Source organism: Fringilla coelebs (genome assembly GCF_963513975.1).
Source record: "Fringilla coelebs genome assembly, chromosome: 6".
NCBI lineage: Eukaryota > Metazoa > Chordata > Aves > Passeriformes > Fringillidae > Fringilla > Fringilla coelebs.
The window spans coordinates 34,127,940-34,141,221 of NC_140034.1; the positions used below are offsets into that span (position 1 = coordinate 34,127,940).

At 41.1% G+C, this 13,282-nt stretch overlaps 1 protein-coding gene across 4 annotated transcripts in view; it reads left to right on the top strand.

Annotated features, from left to right (window-relative positions):
* SUSD6 (sushi domain containing 6) overlaps positions 1–13,282 on the top strand; it is an 80,000-nt gene that overhangs the window by 25,110 nt on the left and 41,608 nt on the right. For 3 of the 4 annotated variants that reach the window (XM_084207428.1, XM_084207426.1, XM_084207427.1), the window contains 2 exons: positions 7,293–7,479; positions 11,915–11,944. In XM_084207428.1, coding sequence (XP_084063554.1) covers positions 7,359–7,479; positions 11,915–11,944 — 151 coding nt within the window. In that variant the 5' untranslated portion in view covers positions 7,293–7,358. The remainder of the gene's footprint in view (positions 1–7,292; positions 7,480–11,914; positions 11,945–13,282) is intronic. The other variant, XM_084207429.1, reaches the window with a different exon arrangement.

The following is a 13,282-nucleotide window of genomic DNA, read 5'->3' on the forward strand; positions in this document are numbered from 1 at the left end:
CTGAAGTTTATATTTAGAGGACTTTGATAGGAAAAAGACTTCCAAATGGATGTCCTCCCAAGTGGCTGTGCAGCCTGGTGGTATTGCAGCTGCATGTATAGCAGTCTGATGCTTTTAGCCTCATTAGTTGAAATGAAAGCACAATAAATGGTCAGGATAGGGAGAGGCATGTTCTGGTAGTGAGGGATTATAAAATAAGCCTTTACTGTACATGGGCATTCATTCTCTGAAACAGATTAAGATAGCTGCATAAATGAGAATAGCATCCTGGATATACAAGTGACTTTACCAATCCAGTGCTTCTTTGTCAACCCTGTTACTGAAAGTAACATTTTAAGCTTGGATGTGGTTACAAGAAGTTCTGCCTTTGCACGGATTTTCTTTATTCTCCTTCCCTGAAGCCATTCCAGTTTACTGTGAGTTTTCTTTTTTAGGACTTATTATTTTTGGAAGGCATTCTGGAACATTTTGTGCATATGGTCCTCTCTAAATGTGCTGTTGTACTGATTAAAGCTGAAAGTATGAAACCTAGCTTTTCTGATGCAGTGCGGCAGGGGAAAAAATGCTGAAACAATGGTTTCTAAAGGGAATACTTTTCCAAATAAAGACATTTTCAAAAAACCCACAAACAACAACAACAAAAAATCACCCAAAACCAAAACTGAGACAGATTGTGAGATATTTGTTTTCCACAATCCCCCAGTCTCTAGTTCCTCCCATAGATTGCATAGATGACAGTATGTTTTAAAAAAAAATCCTTTAAAGCAGATCCAGCACTTTTTTAAAAACTACTGTTTTCTTTTCATTCACTGTTGACATGATCCCACTGCTATAAGCATTTTTGTAATAGTGCAGAAATATGCAGTGCATTGGAGTTGTGTGCATTAACCTAGCACTTCCACTGCTCCTCTGCAGCTCTGTTTTTCTTCTTACTGGTTCCTGGAAGTTCACTGTCCATAACTAACTTCTTCCTTATTTGGAAGGACAGTGGATTTTGATCTCTTATCTTCCTCTTCCCAAGTAAAACAGAAAAATTTTCCAGTGAAATTCTGTGACTTTAAAGAAAACATCTTAAAATCTGGGGAGCTAATGATATTTAGGGCTTTCTCTTGGGCTTACCAAAGCAAGGAAAATTGGGGTGTTTTGTTTTGGTTTTTTGGGTTTTTTTGTTTTGGTTTGGTTTGGTTTGGTTTTTTGGGGTTTTTTTGGGGTTTTTTGGGGTTTTTTTTTTCGGTTTGTTTTTTTTTTTTTAAGTAATACAATTTGAATCTTTGAATCTGTCAGACCTGTCATGGCAGCCACGGTATGGGGAAATGGGGAAGGATCACACAATACTGAGACTGTTTATAGTAGTTTGTTTCTGATTCTGTTTCTAAAAGTATGAGTGCTATTTGTAAGAATCAAAACAGAGCCATGCTTGGCAGTTAATCCACACTGACTTGAGCATTTCCATCATGCAGTGGATAGTGAAAGGTACTGAATACCGCCCCTTTTCCCCTTGGCAACCTTGCACCTCTCCTTTGCACACACCTTGGAAAGTCTGTTCCTTCCTTGTTACTTACCTTTAAAAGGGTTGTTGGAGTTGAAGCTTGTTTGGACCCCACAGGAGTATCTTTGAACCTGCTGTCCATTTTTCTGGGCTGCAGCAGGGAAGAAGCTGGTATACAAAGGCTTGCACCCAGCATGGAAGGGGAATAGCTGGAGGAAGTGCTCCCTGCAATCAGCCCACAGGAAAATATGCTTGGCTAACCTCAGGATGGTTAGAGGAGCATCAAGCGAGATAAGGAGGCAAACAAAGGAGGGGTACAAAAGCACGATCTAGGTGCCAAGAGGACATTAGCCTGTGATAGGAAGGGTAGAGAGGAGGAAGCTAGGGAGTAGGCTGTGCAAATTGGTGAATCTGGCGGGTTTATTCTCTTGAGGTAGGAATATTGGTGTGACTTCATCAGTTGTAAGGTAGTGATTATCCAGTAGTGAAAAATCCAGTTCCCTGGCTTAAAGCTTGGTTGTGGCTTTGTGAGTCTGTGGAGAGTTAGGTACATGCCATTTATCAGAGATTAAAATGGAATTTCAGAGTTTAACCTGTCCAGCAGGCTTTTTTCTGTGCAAACTCCAGTGCTCTCTCTTGAATATGGAAGTTGTGCATCACCAATTGTTGATTAGTTTGTTGGGATTTTTTTTTAATTTATTTTAAAATTTAAAAGAAGTGTTCTAGAAACTTTTGTGGGAGAGAGCAGGTAAAAGCTAAATCAAAACAATTATATGAAAGAAACAGCCAAATTTGAAGGTCATAGGCCAAACCCTTGGTGCAGTTGAGGAATGAGGAAGGAAATCCAACTATTCGGATTGCACTTCAGCAGTGGGGTTGTTTGCAGTGGGTGTGTGCTGATTCCAATGTCCAGAATAAGCAGCTCGGTCTTTCCTAGTGTTTCTTCTTTGTAGCAGGGATTATGTGCAATTTGCCTATCTGCTTTATGCTGTGACTGTGCTATGCAGAAACCTGCCTTTTTATAATTCAAATATGAAGGTGTAAAATGAAGCTACCAAACACATAATCTGGTTACTGGACAGGAGGAATGTTACATGTTGTTTGGCTTTTCATATTTCCTCCTTTACTCTTCCACCTTTTCTGATTATCCTGAATAGTTGAGAGTTGGCTGTGCTGAAAAGTCAGATTATTAAGAATTTTCTGAACTGCCTGCAGGTAACTTCAAAGACTTTGGTTTTTCCTTTTGTCCCTAACTTAAACGGAACAGTGTAATTGAATTGTGATGCTATTCCATAATGTTAAAAACAGAATTCTGTTTTTAAAAGCTTTCAACTAAACTGGTTTAACCATAGAAAGTAAGTGGAGTGAAGGATTTCTTTCTTCTGCTGTCACTTGGACTTGTTTTTTCTGTATTTTTTTTTATTTAGCAGCCAAGAGGATGACTTTTTCTGCTTTAAAGCTTGACTGTTCTTTGAAAGCAGGCAAAATAAGGATACAACAAAACCAGCAACTAAGGGTGAAGGTTAAATCCTCTAAACCACACTGCTTACGTTAGATTCCACTTGCAGTGTGACCATGAGGCAAGAACAACACTTGTGCTTAGCTTTTCAAAAGCTATGCCATCTCTTATGCCACTGCTAAGATCTTTGCTGTGTGCATTCAAGAGTTAGCAAACTAATGTCCGAGTATTCTGTGAGGAGGAAATCATGTGGATAAAATAGAGATTTCTTACGTGCATGAGGGTAGCTAATTTTCTTTTGCTAAGTTTCAAGTATGGTATTTAAAAGCAAGCAAGTAGCATTCCACACATTCTGAACACTTCCCTGAATAAACTTTGAAGAATTCAGGTTGAAGACCTGTTTTCCAACAGCAGTGACACAGGACATAACTGTGCCAGGCATTTTGAGCAACTAGAGAGCTTCAGACTGTCCAGTCTCTGGTTGTCCAGAGCGTGTCCTGAGCATATGACCTTCCAAAGAATGCTTTTCCCTGTGGACCTAGGAGTCCTTCTGTGACAAAATAAGAATAAGAAAACTAAGTCATAATCCTGTGAAAATTTACACATGCTTAAAAAGGGATCTTGGTTCAAGGGATAGGAGTTGGCAGCTTCTGAAGGTCTGGAAGATAAATGGCAAAGGTCCCCAAAGAGCTTATTTTAAAGAGAGCTCCTGCCATATACAAGTGTGTTATCTTCAGAAAGGGCTGCTGAGAACAAGCAGGGAGTCTGCCTTGCATGGTTTCGGTGAGAGTTGATGTCTGCTTGAGGACTTCATGTAGAAGCAAACTACTGTTCCCTGTGCAGGCAAGGGAAATAACATGCCAAATAACATGCAGCAAGGGGGACTCTTGCTGAAGCATCACTGGGAAGCTTGCTTGATGCCGAGACTTAATGAAAGAGTTGGAGATGTCCCTAAGCTGGGAGCAGTGGGTACTTCTTCACTTGTTCGTAGCACTCGCTAAGAGGGTGTGTGGCTGTTGACTTTGTAGATATAGAGGATGGCTTATTGTCTTATCCATATTTAGTAGGTGTTTTTCAAGGTTCACATTATAAAGAAAGCAAAAAACCTCCACCTTTATTGACTGATACACTTTTAACAGAGAAAAATCTCCTCCACTCCTTACTGTGTTTATGGGCACTGCTGGCTGTACTGAATATTATCTTTATAAACATCTTGGTTTAAACTTCATCCTTACATAACCCTTCAGCCTAGGCTGTGGCATGTGAAATGGGTCTGAAATGTCCTTGCTCTTCGTACTTGTGCCACTGTCAGCTTCTGCCTTACTGTTCTTAGTATCCATTAAAGAAACCAGCCTGTTCCTTAGTGCTTTATGTACACTTTGATTCTCCCAACCCCCTGAATTGTTAAGCTATGCCCCTGGGAGTATGTCTGACAAATGTGTGTGATCTACCCTGCACTCCAGCTAACTCCAGGCAGTGGAGGCCTGAGGAGTTGTTATGCAAGCTGCTTCCCCCTGAGCTGTAGGTATAAGGAGTGTGCTAAAACAACCGTCAATTTTCAGAGAATTGAATGTCTGTCTAAATAGCCGTAAAATCAGCTCTCCTCTGGGAAGAAGGGATAGTTTCTTATCTAGTCAGAACCTCTCTTCTAATTTTGGCAGGGAGCAGTCAAGGCTGGGAACAAGTTTGGTAACTTGGCTGAAGCCCAAAGGGGAGGATCCTCGCAAGCAGTACCTGTACCCCATCTCTCCTAACAATCCTGAGGGGTTTGTCTATGTTATCACCCACTGAATGGGCTGGCTACCCTTGTGTTTCCTTCAAAACCACACCAAACTATAGCAACTTAGTGGGATGTTTCTGTAGGCATAGCAGCATCTATTTACAGCATTCCTTGAGTGGCAGTCCCAGGCCTGCAATAGACAGGATATTTGGTAACCTGGGATTTGAGTGACTTGGTAGCTAAAAAGAGGTGTGGAAACCATGTCTGATTTTATAAGAAAGGAGAGAAACAGTGCTGTGCTTTGGAGCAATCTGTTAGTGAATCAAGAATAAGCAATAAATTATTCCCTCTGAAGATATTCTTGTTTTAGGTATTTCTGACTTGTTCGCTGTTCAGAGACCAGAACTGGACTGCTGACTTCTGGGGGCATTCTCTGGGGGAGGAAAATGCCTCTGGGGAAAGATAGCACACCTCAGGTGGCTCAGCAGATTTTGTGATAATTGCATGCCCTCTTCCTACCTCTCCTGGCTGCTACTATGTCATGCCTCGTTCCAAGGGCAGGAAGGGCCACCTTTAAAAAATACTGTGGCAGTACTTTCAGAGGTTCTTAAACTAATGAGGCTTCATTAAATTGGAATAGGGAGGACAGAGCTTTCTTGGTCTAATCAGAAGGGTGTTTGTTGAAGATGATGCACTGCTTTTTCACAGCTGTAACTCTGTGTAGAGCAGGGACTCTTGGAGGAGAGCAGCCATCTGTTGGCCTGGAGTCTAGGCTGGCCTCTTCTGACTGAATAAGAAGTTAGATGCTGCGCAGGAGGTCTGACTTGAGAAGACAGGGCAGACATACAGATTAACTGGCTTGGCTTTCTTCACATGGAGTGTTTTTTTCATTCCATGGTCAAATTGTTGCTGAGGGTATTCTAGCAGGTAAGTGAAAGTATCCTTATTTCATTCTGCATGGTGAAAGTTTGCTGAGCAAGTTTTGGCTCCTTATTCATAGAATACATGAGAAATCTATAGGCTGTGCTACAGGCATAGTGGTATAGATGCGCTCCTCTCCTTCCCACTCCAAATGAAACAAGAAATAAAAGGGGTAGACACAGAGTTTATTGTAGCAGCAGCTCCAATACACATGACACTTTGTCATCTTGAAATGACATTTCAAGGGTGTATACAGACAAAGAATTTTTCTTTGAGAGAGATCCAAAAAGAAAGATCCAAATTTTAAAGATAGCCCTTTTGTGAATGATAAGCAGAGTAGTGACATGGACCTAAGGGAAAAACCTTTTCACTAGAATGGCTACAAGGTTTATTGACAAATCTATATATTCCCTCCCATAATGCATCTACTGTTTTGCCTGAGTAATTGGAAATGTGAGTTGAGGCTGAGTTGTGTGTTTCTCTAGTCTGTGCTGGTGTATTGTGCTGCTGCTGTGCTTTAATCTTGGAAGTACTTAAGGATCTGAAGGTTCTGCCTTCCCCAGTAGTAGGAGTGATAACCCAGATGTCCTATTTGTCCTCACAAGGTACAAAAGAGTACAAGACCTGCCTCTGCATTTCTCAGATCTCTTTGAGATTAACCAACAGTTTTGAATTTCCTCGGGAAACTTGGCCAAATAAAAAAATCTGATCTTCTTTCAGTCTGCATATTCATTTAACTGAAGAAGCTGTGGCTGAATGAGGTTTTCCTCAGAATTAAAGGTATTCCTGTTGTCAGGAATTAATTTTGGCAAATTTATTTTCACCTGAGATCTTCAGATGTGTAATGGATAGCAGGATACAAGTATTGAAGTGTGTTTCCATGTGGGGTTTTTTTGGCTGTTTTTATTTTGTTGGTTGATTTGTTTTTCCAGGATGTTTTTTTGGTTGGTTGATTGTTTGTTGGTGTGTTTACCATTAGAGGCCTTGCAGGTTAAAACTACAGTAGGCTGGTGAAATGTGTTTTGCTGGGTCTTCATTAAAAGTAAGGGCTCAACTTTGTGCTTTCTCTGTTTCCCAGCTGTGCTTTTTGTGTTTGTTACAAGGCTGGTTTTGCTGTGACAGTACCTTGTAGGCTGTGGGTGAATCCCTCAGTCCTCAGGTATGAGCAGTGTCACATCCTGCAGTTTTAATTGCCGTGCTCTGTGGCAAGTTGTTTTACATTCCTCCTCACAAGCGTGTGTTTGCCTGCCGGCTGCCTGTGCCTCTCCAGGTGGCTGAAGGAGCATTTGATTGATTTATCCTACAGTCTGCTCTGTCTCAGAGTCCCTCTGAAAAGTGGTGGGAGTGGAGGAAGACTGGCTCTCTTGAAGAATTTTTGAAACAAATCCTCCAGATGCTATGTCCTCTGGGGCTGGCTTGAAAGGAAAAACGAAAATTATTTGTAAGCTAGGCAGTCTTCACATTTGAAACATCAGTGGGTGGACAGTTATGGTCTCTCTCTAAAACAGCTCCTTTTAGTCATTCCTGTGTAGAAGATTGCTTTTTCTGTTCCTGTTACCTTGAGAATTGTGAATACTTAGTAAGGTTCCTAAGTGCTAGAACATGTAAAAGGTTTCTCTTTGTTTCTAACTTTCCCTTCTCCCTCTCCAGATGTTGTAGATGTTTGGCTCAACATTTTTTCTTGCTTTGTCTGTTTTTTTTAGACCAAGGTGCTCCTGATCAACCAGATCTTTCAGCAATTTTTAGAAAGGAACCTTGGTGGGTGAAAGATGTGCCATGGAATGGTAGCATCAAAGAGCAGCACAGGATCGTCTCTTACCTTGACTGGCCATGGGTTATTTCGTCTGCTAGTTATCTTTGGTTCCTTTATCTTGGAAGCACAGTCCGCCGGTAAGTGAAACCTTTATATATGCTGCAGGGAGGGGGAGGTATATCAGTTTGGAAGTGGCTGTATATTTTTAGGTGAAAACTGGTGATGGTTGATGTATTTGTACACATCTTTCAGCACTCACAGGAAAAATTCCATCACTACTTGTTGAGCAGAGCGGGAAGTGTCTGAACTGAATGAGTCTTGCATATTAGTAAATATTATTGCTTGTTCTTCATCCTGTACTTTTGATTCCCGTGGGTTCTTTTCCCCTTCATTCTCATCCCTTTGCTGCAGCTGGGGACACTTGGGGCATCTCTAGATCATGGACCATGGTTTTGTTGAGTGAGATTCTCATGTAGGCAGTGTTATCTTTGTGCAACTGCTCATGTAAAGGGGTAGAAGCAGAGATTGTGTCCAGCTCTTTTGCACTGCTGATGAATCTGTTCAGTGGTTCCTTGTATGCTATCTTCTGACACCTTAACACTGCTACCTCTGCCCCTCTATTGGATTCTAGCTTAGGTTTTTCCCTCTCCCCTCATCTCTTGATGTTTCTCAGATGGGTGAGTGTTGTGAATAGTGTAAAAAGTAGTGGAATGGAATGATATGAAAAATGTCACCAGAGATGGGAGATCTGCCTCTTAGAAATGAGTGGAGGAAGGAAATGTACTGGATACTCAGAAGGTAGTATGTGATGTGAAGTGTGTGCTTGGTTACCCAGGATACCCTGAAATATGTCTTTTTTCAGATCAGCCACGATCTAGTTTTTGTCTGTAGAGAGATATCTGGTCATAGGAGGCATGAGATGGAAGGAGGAACTTTGTTTGCTTTTGCAAGAGCTTTGAAGGAGTTAAACCCAAAAAGACAGATTTGACTTGAGCAGCTGTTGTAACGTAGAGCATTAACTTGCCTATGGAAAGAAAACTTCGGTTCTTGACATAACTCTAAAAAGCCCTATTTATTTGACATATCGTGGCACCTGAGAATGTCATGTGACCAACATTCCTCAGCATCAGTGTGGTACAGCAGAATAAACATTAGCTGCCAGATGCAGTCAAAATTGAGGTGATCCTGTATGGAAAAGTCTGCTGGTGCTGAAAACTTCTGGAGGTGGAGTTGATTTCCTTTTACTATTCCTGGCTCTTTGAGTTGGAAGGGAGAGACTACTGAAATCAGATATCTCAGACGTATATGTCTTCCTGACCTGATTTTGGCCTTGTAGATAATGAGGGGGTGGAGAAGACACCCTTATGAGCATGACAAATTGTCATGAACAGTTAGTGACGGTGGGAAAGGAACAAGATCTTTTTGGATCTGGGGTATCCATGGGTTTTTTTTTCCCAGCCTTGCTGTTGTTGGTGATAGTGTCACTGCCTCATTTCAGATGTAGGCCTGTCAGATATGCCATCTGAAACCCCCATTAGGCACTGCAGCACCTTCAGCTGAGACTGCAATAAGTATGCAAATGCCTTGTGCTGCACGGACTGCTGGATGGAGAAAAGCTGCCACAATACTGGCAGTCCTTTTTAATATAATTTTTGAGACATCCGATCACATGACAAAAGTGCTAGCTAGGCATGCCAGAAGACCCAAGAGTGATTTTGCATTGTGTTTCCCTTTCTGTGTTCTTTTTGCTTCAGGATCTGAAACCAGTTGTGGTGAACTGATCAAGGCAGATCATCAGCTAAACAGGATTATAGTGGCTAGGCAGGAACCATTTCCTGCAGGGGAAGTGAGAAAACAGAGGGTAGCCAGGATCATAGCAGAGGGCAAGACATGCAGGGAAAGAAATCCTGGGGAAGGGCTTGCTGAGAAGCGCTTCCATGTACAGTTTTTCTCAGACTGGGATGTAGCAATCCAAAAGGCAATTGCTGGGAGGGATGGGGGGTGCTCAGTGATGCGTCACGGGCCCAGGGAGCTGCACCTGCAGCAGCGTGCCAGCCGTGAGTAACATTAATGAGCAAGTCAGCTGAGGAGCAGAGAGCCAGATGGATAAACAAAGAGTGCTGGCGAGGCGCTTGGAAAATCAGCTTTCCCTCATCTTGGTCCCCCAGCCACCTTGCCATCCTCACTTTATTACTTTGCAGAGCAAAGTCATTCAGAGCAAGCAGAGCAAAACGATGTTAACGTGAAGCAGGAGACTGTATTAAATCTCATGGTGGTAATGCTGATCTTGAATGTGGAGCCAGTGTGACAAGCTCAAAATTGCTATAAAAGCCAAAGAATGTTCTCATAAAAAGACAAGCATGGAGACAATGCCTGGCTCAGCCCTGAGTAAGAAAGCAGAGCTTGTGATTCGTATGTATAAGACTATCTGAGGTATATTGTATTGCAATCATTTTGCTGTTTAGAAATTCTATTGCTTAAGTTCCAGGAAGCTTAAAGACATATTCATGATCTGGGCAGGAAGATGTTCTCTTTGCCATGTGGTTAATGCAGAGAGCAGACTCATTTTCAGTCAGCAAGCATCTGCTCTGTCCTCTGGTAATAAATCGGTTTTATTTATGCATGGATTTTTAAGAAAAATCCTCAGCACTTTGTCTCAGGCAATCTATCCAAATATCCTCAAGTGCCATGAGATGAAGATGAATATAAGTTGCTTAGTCACTAAACATACTGCAGAATTTGGGGAAACTGTTCCCTTTTCATGGGAAGATATGCATAAATATGAAAATAACCACTGCACATATTTTAACATAAAACAAATGCAGTGTTTGGTAATAGGCAAGCAGTGAAACTGTGTCAGAAGAGGAGGATTTATGGAAACTTGAGTGCTGCTCAGGAATATTTTTTGAGCTTTATCACTGTTGCAGCATTTTTCCTTGTCTGGCAAGTTCTCTAAGATTAGTTGTGGGAAATAAGGAAGGAATGAGCAAGCAAGGAGACTTGGAAAGTTCCTTAGTAATATTGAGGCTTAGTTCTTCATCTGTCTTTTCTGTTTCTTTGAGGATTCAACTGGATTGTAGCTAAGAGCCAGGATGCTTAGTAGATAGAGGTGGAGAGTTTTTAGAGCATTGGAGAAGAGCAGTGGCAACCTTTTTATCTGCATTTCCACAGATAATGCTTCTCCATTTTTTCTTTGTTGCTGTGACTTTTGTAATTTTACCCCCTCTCCTCCCATCTCTGTCCCTTAAGGCCTTATATTTATATCTCATTCACAATGGTCCTGCCCAGCCAGGCTATTTTTGGAAGAATGACAGTGGATCAGAATAAGTTGTTCATTAAATTTTAACATGTAGTCTGTAAAATACTCTGAAAGCTTCCTATGATTTATGTTCCAAATGTTTAATCTCTCTTGGATTCATGACTGGCTCTGTCAGAAACCTATCAAAACAGGTTGGGCCTTTCATTATTGATAATAGCATCACCTGATCCTGAGACATGCAAGTAAATGTGTTGGTGCAAGTATTAAACATCCCGAATTAAGCAAATATCAATACCCATAAAGGAGAGAGTGTAAATATTAACCTTTTAAAATTAATAGTAATGCAGGCTTGGAGAATCCATTTAGATTTAGACGCAGTCTGATTTTTGTTGACTGCAAGTGCAAAATGCTATAAAGTTAGCTCTTTAATTTTTAGGATTGCCATTAAAGTGATAAATTGAGCTTGAATAAACTGAAACGACTTCATTCCTGTGTGTTGTCTGTGACGCAGATGCAGCCAATCTGCTGCTTGCTGTTCTAAGGTCTTTTCAGCGCCAAGGTTATTCTGCACAGAAGCTCTTGGACACCGCTGCCATTTGTTTGCATTGCACAGAGCAGCTTGTTAGAGCGTACTCTGCTCATTGAGCAGATTCAGACTTGTTCCTATTCTTTGGGAATCTCTGCGATGCAGAGCTTTCCTTTGTCTCTGATTGTGCAGCTGAAAGGAAGGCGTTTATACAGCTAGCGATGAATTCAATGGCCCTGAAAACAAGGACACTGTAGCGCTGGATGGCCAGACAGAGATGTGGAAAGTGTCATGCATGAACAGATGATCTTTATTCTAACCTGTATGCTTCATGTAAGTGTGGGTTTGGAGAAATTACAGTGTCAGCCCAAAGCAGCATGGCTTTCTTCGTGGAGAGAAGAGGGAGCATTTTCAGGAGCAATTCCTCTTTCCAGTCCCTTTGTAGAGCTTAATAAGAACAGAATGGTATGGAAGAGCATGGTGAGGAGCTGCAGAATAATGGCCAGGCTGCAAAGATGGCTAAGAAGCAGATGCAGGTAGGCTCAGAAGTAGACTATTCATATAATGATAATAATATTCACACTGCTACACACACTGAACCAGGCAGTGTTACTTAAGTAAATGCCTTGAAGGGAGTAATAAGGATCTCAAGAAGCCACATAACTTTTTAAATTTTAATGAGTTCTAGTGGCTGAAGAATGAATTAAAGCTTTGTGATGTTTAGCCAACTGCTGGCTTAACGTGATAGCATAATCATAATCCTGAACTCTCCTTTTGTCTGTCCTAGGTTGGCTAAGCAAATCCAAAGGACCTGCATGTGAGTAAACTTACATTCACTGCTGTACTATGAGAAATGAGTGTAATATTTTACTGGTTAATATACGTGTCTGTGAGCTAGGATTTCCATTATACTTTTGTCGTGTTGAGGTTCATCTCCATTTTCATTTTTGACCCTTGGATTTGTGAATGACAGCTGCCCTTAGTTTGAGAGATGGTGTTCAGCTTCCCATCTTTCACTGTGCTTGGAAGGGATCCTTGTGCCTTCCACAGCATTTAACTTCGAATGACTCAAGAAAACCACAAATCAGAATAAATATTTCAATAAATGCAGAGACATGCTGCTTGTGAGAGTTTTGAGAGGCTGACAAAGTATTGAGAGGACAGGGACAGCAGGCTGAAGTAAAAAAAAAAAATTTCCTTTAATCAAGAAAAGTGAGCATCTCAGCGTGATTCTTGATATGTTCCATTGGATACTCCTGCTTTTCATTTCATGTGCTCAGAAAAAGTCTAACATCTTTCCGGTGGCCATGTTATGGATGCATTCAATGTTATGGATCCATGCAACTTTGGAAGCAGTTGGGAAGCATATTTGATATATCTCTTCTAAATGTATAAAATACAATTTTCTGTACATTTTTCTTAAACTCTGAAATAGGATTTGTTTAGTCTGAACTTTTCCCCTCCTCTGGGAAAAAAAAAAAAAAAACCCAAACCAAACAAAAAAAAAACCAAAAAAACCCCAAACAAACAAAAAAAACCCAAACCAAAACAAAAAAAAACGGAAAAAAAACCTCACCAAAAAATAAACTCAAAAAAAACCACCACAGGAACAAAACCCGAAGGGAACGGATTAAGGAAGAAGAATTTAAAGGCGTGGGAAGGGAATTTTGCCACCTACCAAATTTTGATCTTCAGAAAGTGGGGTTTAAGAGAAGTCTGATGGGATCATCGGAATCCTCTTCTTTTATTCAATGCCTCAATATTACTCCTGGCAAGAAAAGTGGTATCACATACACATAAGGGGCTTTCAATTCTTGGCTGTGGTTGCTAGCAGGAAAATCAGCCATTTTAGGAAAAACCTCAAGAGTTTTCTGGTCCAATTCATCGTAGCTTCTGGTCCAATTCCATCGTGAAAGATGGAAACTGGTACGTGTTTCGTTGTTGAGGGAAGCAGGAGGGGTGCTAAGTGCCATTCAGGAGAAACTAGTTGTGAACTATAGTCTAGGTTCTGAGTCATCACCATCCTGGTGTTCCTTGAGGATACAGGCTGAAGATACAGATTTCCCTGTCTCTTCCTATTTTAACTCAGTCCTTTCCTTTTTATTTGCTAGAGGCAGTCATCTGGGAAAAGTTTGGGTTCTTCCCTAGTATCACA